This window comes from Nymphalis io, chromosome 6, assembly GCF_905147045.1.
Source record: "Nymphalis io chromosome 6, ilAglIoxx1.1, whole genome shotgun sequence".
Classification (NCBI taxonomy): Eukaryota; Metazoa; Arthropoda; class Insecta; order Lepidoptera; family Nymphalidae; genus Nymphalis; species Nymphalis io.
The window spans coordinates 1165007-1174553 of NC_065893.1; the positions used below are offsets into that span (position 1 = coordinate 1165007).

The 9547-nt window shown below is 30.5% G+C and overlaps 1 protein-coding gene across 1 annotated transcript; it reads right to left on the reverse strand.

Annotated features, from left to right (window-relative positions):
- Positions 1-212: 212 nt before the first annotated feature.
- Positions 213-7634, reverse strand: LOC126769198 (uncharacterized). The gene is made up of 5 exons (XM_050487838.1): positions 7613-7634; positions 4125-4159; positions 2761-2858; positions 1191-1723; positions 213-430 (listed from the first exon to the last, which is right to left on the reverse strand). The coding sequence occupies exons 1-5, from the start codon at positions 7632-7634 to the stop codon at positions 408-410; spliced, it is 711 nt and encodes a 236-aa protein (XP_050343795.1). The 3' UTR covers positions 213-407.
- Between the last annotated feature and the right edge of the window lie 1913 nt (positions 7635-9547).

The window sequence follows — 9547 nt, forward strand, 5'->3', positions numbered from 1 at the left end:
CGGCGAAGGAAAACATCGTGAGGAAACCTGCATGTGTCTAATTTCATTGAAATTATGCCACATGTGTATTCTACCAACCCGCATTGGAGCAGCGTGGTGGAATAAGCTCCAAACCTTCTCCTCAAAAGGGAGAGGAGGCCTTAGCCCAGCATTGGGACATTAACAGGCTGTTACTGTTACTGTATCGTAAAAAATAATTTATAATAATAATAAAAAATAAGTTTATTTATTTAAAAACAAACATAAACATAACTTGATACATGGATTACAAACTGGTAAGCTTATGTACTAAGGCATATCATTATAGCATAATTTGTACACCTTTCCCAATATATATCCAATCCTTTAACAATAGTATAATATCCATTGTTTTCGTTTGTCATTCACATAAGCCACATTAAGTATAATTAAGCGGCGGGTTCTGGAAAACCTAAAAAAAATAACTAATTTAAATTTCATATACGTAATTTGACTATAGACCATAACATTATCACCATAACTTTTAGTATTTAAACATTTAACGTTTAAATTTTGTTAATAATTATAGTTGTATACGTACTTATGAGTACATTGTAATTCCACCTTTTCGTACTAGATGGCGCTATGTAGTAATTGTAATATTTCTACATCGCGATGGCAAGAGATTCCTGTTTAATATAGCTTACGGCATTTTTTGAGTATTGTGGAAACCAGTGACATCTAATTGTTTTATTCTACAATTGTGATAGTGAAATCAAAGTATAAAACATTCTTAGGATCTAGTGAACATAAAAATCTTGACCCTGACATGTTTTTATTTTGTCAAGTCTGTTTTCTGGTCTCATGACTTAGTCTAATCGGTAATTGTGGATATTGTCTTCTTTCACAAACGACTAGTTTGTCCAAAATATTGGCAATATTTAGATAAGCCGGGATTATGCAAATGGTGAAACATTTAAATTAAACTATAATTTCCTGTTTCATTTAAATCCATCCAGAGGCAACGGCGGGATAAGTCTGACGAAAACAGGAAATTATTTTAATAAAGTGTTATATATAATTAGCTGCAGAGGAAGCGAACATTATATCTCCAAGTCAAGTAGATAAAAACAATTAAAAAAAATCGCTTTGCTAATTAATACATAAAATGACAAAATAGTTATTTAGTATGTTAGATTTCGAAACGTTACAAATAAAAATATAATACGTACGATAACTCCCAGATTGTAACATAGTTTTTATCATATGAGCTACATAATATGAGATAATTGCAGCTGACGCGACGGCCGCCACAGAAGCGACTACAATAACCGCAGTCATGCCACTATCTTCCTTGTTTTTTTCATTCTTTAATTTCTTAGCATCTGATTTATTAACATTATCATTTGTAAGGACATAACTTATATCTGTTGTGGATATTTCAGTAGTTGCTTCAAAAATCGTTGTATATTGTGGATAATTTGACGTAGTTTCATGCTCGTAAGGTTTTAGTGTGTCATATTCAGGAATAGTTGGTCTTTCACGTGGATTTTGAAATAATTCAGTATAATCTGGTGTTAAATTAACTTCTTCATTTACATAGTCATCTATTGGGTACTTGACGTTAATTTTGTGCAAATCATCCCTATACACATCTATGTAATACTTTGATGTTTCATCTCTATATAAATCTAATTCGACGGCTATGTTTAGAAATCTGCATTGCTTTGTAAGGTTGTTCAATATGCCGAAACTATCACGATCGCTGTAATGGTAGAATTAAATTGATATTAGTAATAATCTGAACAAATATGCACAATTACCAAAATTGAAAGTTTTGTCTAATCTTTTTTATTAAGATGTTTATCAACTCTATTTTCATACTGTATAGCAATTTGTTATATATGTTAAATGATTTCACGTCTTCTTGAGTTTAGTTACTTTTGAGCTTATCTATAAAATAAGATTCAAAAGTTTTTTTAGCTTGTAATAATGATATTATAACTTATTGTCACTCTTAGAGACTGTTTATGGCGCTCGTTAGTTAGCGCTAAACTAAAGAGTGGTTTAAGTTATCGTTAAAAATCTGAATGTGTCAGGCAGCTAGATAAGCGCTTCTCGCAGCTTCAGCACGTTAAACACCGTTGGACATGATTTTATTTTCCGCTCAGAGAACAATTTGATCATTTTTCAAAAGTAATTTATAATTATTAAATGACAAATCTCAAGAATAAAATAGTCAATAAAGAGGTTTCATGAACATGATCAGCGATATTCTTAAATTAACATTGACATTATTTTATTACTTCATAACGTAATTAGAAATATAATATGGCGGTCTATAATAATTATTAGATTTGTCCGTATTCATATTGACTGCCTCGTTGGTCTAGTGGTTACATGTAAGGCCGCAGATCCGGTGGTCCTGGGTTCATAAAAAAAGTTATTGAGTTTTTTTGTCGAAATTTCTCAGTGACAGCCCAGAGTCTAGAAGTTGGAAGTGTGTACTCCCGTATCTCAGGAAGCACGTAAAGTCGTTATTCTCGCACATGAGCTCTTTCCGGTCGTGTCGGATTGCCGTCCCATCGGATTATGAGAGTTAGGAAATAGAGAGTGCACCTGTGTTTGCGTGTGTGCGTGCAAGTGTGTGACTTGTGCACTATAATATCTCCTGCACTGTGGGCTAAACTGTCTTAAGATCGGTCGGTTGATGAATGCGGTCCGAAGGGCATTATTATTATTCTATATATCGTCTTCATATTATTTTTAAATATCTTTTAAATAATTAATTTATGTACTTACAATGTACTTATTTGATCAACATTAACAATCTCATCGACTGTTACTGTAAATTCGTTGCAATGGTCGCTCGGTGTAGCTGTACTAGCTGTTACATAAATCTGTAAAATACAACAGATTAATATTATAATATTTAAAGACAAAAAATATAAAATGAATCTGTGGGATTTTCTATAAATGCAAAATTTATGTTAAAGGTCAATAACATAGTCGTATAAATATTCTCATTTAATTATTAAAATTACAAAGAGCTGCCATTTTACTAATATATATGGCCATACTTATAAAAATTGTTTTGCAGGTGATTTGTTAAACAATGCTACACAGCATCTTCTTTCGAATGTGAAATCAATAATGACAGAAAGAGAAATCAGTGCTTAACTAAACAGAAGCTCCTTATTTAGGAGAAGGTTTAGAACTTATTTCGTCGTACTTGTGTGGCCGAATTTCTTCATATACATGCAACGTATGGGATAATTATATTCCCACGATGTTTTTCTTTACCGCCGAACAAGACGTGAATTAATTGTAAATACAAATGAAACGCATTAAGAAGATATTTTGAAGCTATTAACACCTTAATTCAGAGGCTGAATTCTACTAATTTATAACGATTACGATACGTTCCCGATTCAATTCCGTTCCAGCTTTGAATCATCTGTATTTTTTCCGAACCGATAATATGTTAACATATACCGTTATGTCAAAATCAAACGTAATTGTTAAATTTTACGACAATAGTCGATAATTAAATTAAAGAAGGAAAACTAAAAAAACGGTAACGATCACACTTCGATTCGATTCCGATAAAGTGACAGGTTGGTAGTAGAATTGATCCCAGTAATTATGATCAAGCGATAGCAAATTTTCAAATCATTTATATTTTTTAAAATTTGTAAATGCTAATGATGGCAGGTAACTCATGATACAAAACAAAAATAGTATCTATTGCAAATGTTGATAGGATGACACTGATATCGTGTATCGTGTCAGAAAAACAATTCGATATTTTTAGTAGCAAGTAAGTAAGAGACCAAGATAATTATAAAAAAGCTCAAAGTTTAACATTTACACATAAATAGAAGAAATAAAGAAATGATATAATTGTAGTAACATAATGTAAAAAAAGTTAATCATTTAATTCGCCTACTCAACTCAAATAATACATCACTTTCAAAATAAATGGTACACCCCTTTTCTCCCTCTCATATGCATTTTCCGAACACTAATAACTAGTTTCTTCAACACAATAACATTTCTCTCTTTTAATTCTCAATTTGACAATAAAGAAACATATTAAGCAAAATGAAATTTTTTTTTTCTAACGGTAACTAAACAATAAATGAAGTTTTGCTAATGGTACTTACAGATATTAGCTTAAAGGTCTTCCATTCCAAAGGGTCTTATTCTAACAGCATTTGAAACGATCAGCAATTCATATAAAAAGTGTACTCACCAAGAAAAATAATAAAACATATTTAAATTCCATTTTGAATTTAATAAAATAATGTAAGCTTGTGCTAAATACGTACACAACTAAATTATCTTTCGGAATTTTCCTCATTCAGAAACCATTATTTATCCTGTCTTTAATGTATAATCAGAAATATTTATTGTATTTTATTAAATATAGCAATTCGAGAATAACTATATACACAAAATAGGACAGTTGTAATAAAATCCCCAACCCCCATCAGTATATCAATAATTAAAGAATAATAGTTTGAATAGCTGAGACGTCCTTATTTTTCATATATGTATATAACAATAATTATTATTATATACACGTATAAAAATATATTTAATTAATTTCTATCTACTTAATAAATTATCAAATATTTCAGACGCATTGAATTCGAGTTAAGAGCGCGCCTAAAGCTTGCAACAAATCAAATATCACCAGCGTATTCCTTTTGACACGCGATCTTATGTATGTATTATTATCTAAATCAATCGGCAGAATCGTATTAAATTTATTTTGCGTTTGTTGTTATTGTCGTGAAGAATACGGTATTGGTTCTTTTATCAATTATCTGTGGACAATTGCACTGGCATGGAGGCTGTCACTGGCTTCTTTTGTTTTTGCTATTCTTTTACGCGCTAATTTTTATCTGTCAGTGTAAAATATCGATATGATCTGTAAATGATTTTATCGCATAATTAGTTAATTTGAATTGATCCTTTTGTATCTTATATAGTATTATAAAATGTTGTTCAATTCATTATTTTTTTACTAATTATTTCTTTTTAATTGATATTTCGCTTTTGTCCTAAAAGTATTATAATTATTAAAAAGCAGTCAATTTTATTTCGGTTGATGATGATTGTTGCATCACAGCGAGTGATTTAGGAGACAAAATGTTTGAAGAAGTTTTGAAGTATAGGATACATATGACAGGAGATGTTGTTTTTCGCGAAAAGAAAATGCAATAAGCGCCAAATACTTTTTATTGTTTCAAAAATCTCATTATCCTTTTTTTTCTCAATTAAAATTAGACCACATTTCGTAAGAATTTTCCAAGGAGAAAATTTTATTCATTTATGTCTCTGATCTGTCACAGCCTATGAGAATAAAATGTAGTTATACGTATAATGTTTAATTTTAAACTGGATTTCTCATGCAAAATTATATAAAAAACAGCAATTTTGCTTTATAATCCCCTCTTAAGCAGTATGTATAATGGATATGAATTTATCTATCTATTCTTAATTTCCGTAACAGCCTGTGAATGTCCCACTGCTGGGCTAAAGGCCTCCTCTTCTCTTTTTGAGTAGAAGGTTTGGAGCTTATTCCACCTGCTCCAATGCGGGTTGGTGGTTAGTTGGTCGATCCAGATGCACAATGTAAATTCCTTGGTGTTATTTTCGATTAGCGAAATATGATCATAAAGCTTCCTAAGAATAAAATAGTAAAATTAAAAACTATTATAAGAATTTAACAATAAAGGTAGATGTAAATTAGGAGATTTTGCTAGACTAGTAGGGCTTTTAGTTTCCGCGTGTCCAGCTGTCCAATGTTCCCGGTTATTTACAAAATTATTTGAACAGTTTCGATTCACAACAACAATCGATTACCGGATGGGGTGCTTCTTGTGATAACAAACAGGCATCTGGTCATTGGAAGGAGGAAAAAATGGCTTATTTTGGGTTAAAGGTATTCACTAAGGAGTGCTTCAATTCCGAAATATTATTAAGAATCGACAATGTAAACGCTATTCCCTGCATAAATAAAATGGGAAGTGTACAGTACCTCACCTTAACGATATAACTTGAGATATGTAGAAGTGGTGTGAACAACGTCAAATATATACATATGCGCCGTATATGAATTCAAAACAAAATTTAGAGACAGATTTTTTATCGCGAAAGAAGTTTCACGACCCATTGGAATTAAGTGATTACGCTTTAGATTAGATACATAAAACAAAAATTTCGAACACCAACCGTAGATTTATTTGGTAATAAATGTAATTTGAAATGCCCTCAATATGTAACATGGAAAAATGACTCCGACGCATGGGCCGTCGATGCTTTCACCATTTCATGGAAGAACTTTAAATTCTATGCCTTTGTTCAGAAGGGATTCTTGTTGTACCGAATTGACCAACGCTGCCATGGTTCCCGCTGTTTACAAGGTTGTGTATGATGTAATTTACTTTGAACCAAATGTTAACTTATTGAAATCACCTTTCAGATCAGTGCACAGTCAATATCGAACGCTAACTCTTAACTTAACTGGTTGCCGCGAGGTTATCCGGCAAGCGTTACTGAAGAGATTTCTATCTCCAAGATTGATAGCAAAAATATTAGCGTCGCTGTCAGATAAAACTTACAAACAATATGATGGTAGTATTAAATCTTGGATTAATTATTGTCAAATTTATAATTATGATTATACCAAAACTTCTATGCCAGTTATTATTCATTTTCTCACAGAAACTTTTGATAAGGGAGCTATATTTGGAACCATAAATTCTTATAGACCCGCATTATCTTTGCTTTAAGGTAAAAGTATTTTTGAAGATGATAGGATAAAACGTTTTATGAAAGGAGTTTATAGGTTAAGACCAGTGAATCCAAAATATAATATAACTTGGGATCCAGCAATTGTACTAAATTATTTAGGCAATAAATTGCCTAATGCCGACCTGGATTTAAAAACCCTCACTAAGAAAACTGTAACTTTATTAGCTCTTGTACTGCACATCGTGTACAAACTCAATCTTTGCTAAAATTAAAGAATTTATTAATTAATCATACATATATACTAATAAAAATACCAGATCTGATAAAATAACAAAATTACATTCGAATCAACCTCTTTTAAGGCTGCCCTTTTATGATATAAGACCAGAAATTTGCTCGTCTAGATGTTTACAAAATTATATTTATAAAATTAATGAGCTTAGAAAAGATGAACATCTTTTTATGTTTTAAATGACCGTTTTCAAGAATTACTGTTCAAACTTTGAGCCACTGGATAAAATATACTGGATAATATATATATAAAATATACTATATATATAAAATATAATATTAAAGACAGCACCACAGATAAGTCAATATTCAGTGCGCACAGTACACGACATGCAGCCACATCGAGAGCTAAACAATTAGGAGTTAGTATTTAAAATATTAAAAAGACTGCAGGTTGATCTGATTCTTTCTCAGCTTATGCTAGATTTTATAATAGAGAAATCTGTAATCAAATCGATTTTTGCAGAAACATTATTAAATTGTTAGTCTGATTACAAAACGTTTGGTTTATTCATTTCACCGGCTCTAAACATCCTACATTGTTAAACATAAATCGCTAAGAATTAAGCTGTGAAACATAATTTAATATCAAACGAACTTCTCAAGTGAAGTTCGGTCATAATTATGTGAACAGCTTCATTCGATGCGACTTATCATCACCCAACCAATTTATTTACAGGTTAATATCAGCATAGCTATTAATACCCCATCCCTCAGCAGTGAAATGATGAAACTTAACAGGACTGCGTACTTTAAACACAATGAGTGAAATTCGCTATGAACCAAAACAGGAGGGGTAGGCATATAAAAAAAAAAAAACTTTAAATCACCGTGCAAGGCATACAGTAGGTGGTGCTACTACATTGTTAAACATAAATCGCATTGAATAAAGCTGTTCACATAATTATGATCGAACTTCACTTGAGAAGTTCGTTTAAACTTAAATTCTTAATTAATGATAGATAATTAAAAATAAAGCATTTTCTTCCTTGAAGTTAAGAAGCAGAGTTTATTTGTGTTGAAATAAACTACTAGGCAAAAGCAATTCTAAAAATTCATTACCCCTTCTATTTGCCTTTACTGGTAACACGAACTGCTAGCTTAATTATAAACTAGAACATAGGAATTGTGATTCAAAATAGAAGCCATCATTCCGTATGTAGATTTATAGACATTTATTTCTCAAAAAGACAAAAATAAAAAAGTCAAAAATGAAAGTCAGAAATGATTGCAATTTTTAAAGAAAATAATATGCAGGTAGTTCGTCTTTCTTGGTAGGTATAATATTAATCTAAATATAAAAAAAAATATCGTTATGAATATAAACAAAAAAAAAATAGTACACAATACGTTAGTAGCAGGTGTGTACATAATGTGTTTTTAACATTAAAAGTATATATTTATAAGTTATTGTGCTAATTTGTATTTAAATAATCGCATTGAGTTACAATTTTTACTTATTGCGGGTAATTTGTTATAAATCTTTGCACTGCATCATATTGACACTTCGAAGATAATCATTTTTTTACCGTAGTTTGTTTGCGTCTTCGGGAGTACCAACCAACTAGTTCGGCGACAACTTCGCTTTTTTACTTCGTGTTTTAATGTTAATGTCAGGTTAGTATGGAGATAACTTTTTATTAGTTTGTGTAATATATTTAATTCTTCAGTGAGTAATTTTATTTCATCAATAAAGTTTAAATAGCATTGGTTAAGCAATATATATTTTTGGAGCTTTATTATGTATGACACGATTCATTTAAATTATACCGATTTGATTTGTTTCATAAAAGTATCTTCAAATGTATAAATATCAACTGATTTTCTTTTATTTTTTGTTTTGTAGCTGTTGATGACGTAATTTGGAAATATGAACAAAAAAAATTAAAATATTTTCTTTAAATTTTCAATAATGATTATGGTAAAAAAAACTCATATAAGATTCGTCACGACACCGATATGTGTACTTGAAGTATCTTTGTTATTCAATTGTAATTCTTAACCATACAGAAATAAAGACAAAATTTAAAGAAATTTTTAATGCGATATTACTTTTTAATTTTGAAATGGGACATCCGCATCATTTCACGCAATAATGTATGTCATTGATCTGAACTAACATAACTTTCTGTGGATTTAGTATACAAGAACAATGAGCCTTTATCCATTTGTCTTGTCCATTGACAGACGAACACTCGAAATCTGCTCAGTGTTTTTTTTTTCTTTTTTTGTATGGAGTCAAAGAAATTGAGACGACCGTTCTGACATTGTAGAATGTAAAAATATTGTAAAAAATTGAAATCAGATATGTGCAAAAACATTTTTTTATAAAGAATATTAGCAATTAATATTACATTACGAATATATTCAATGATTTTTTTTTATTTTACAATTAAAATCTTTAAACACGTTAGCAACTTTACCGTTGCCGAATTTGAACGCGATTATTTTAAATGTAACGTTTTAGTGCAACGTTTCTGAAGCAATAATGCTATCCTTCTGAGTTGCGTGGGCTCTAGACATACATATGGAC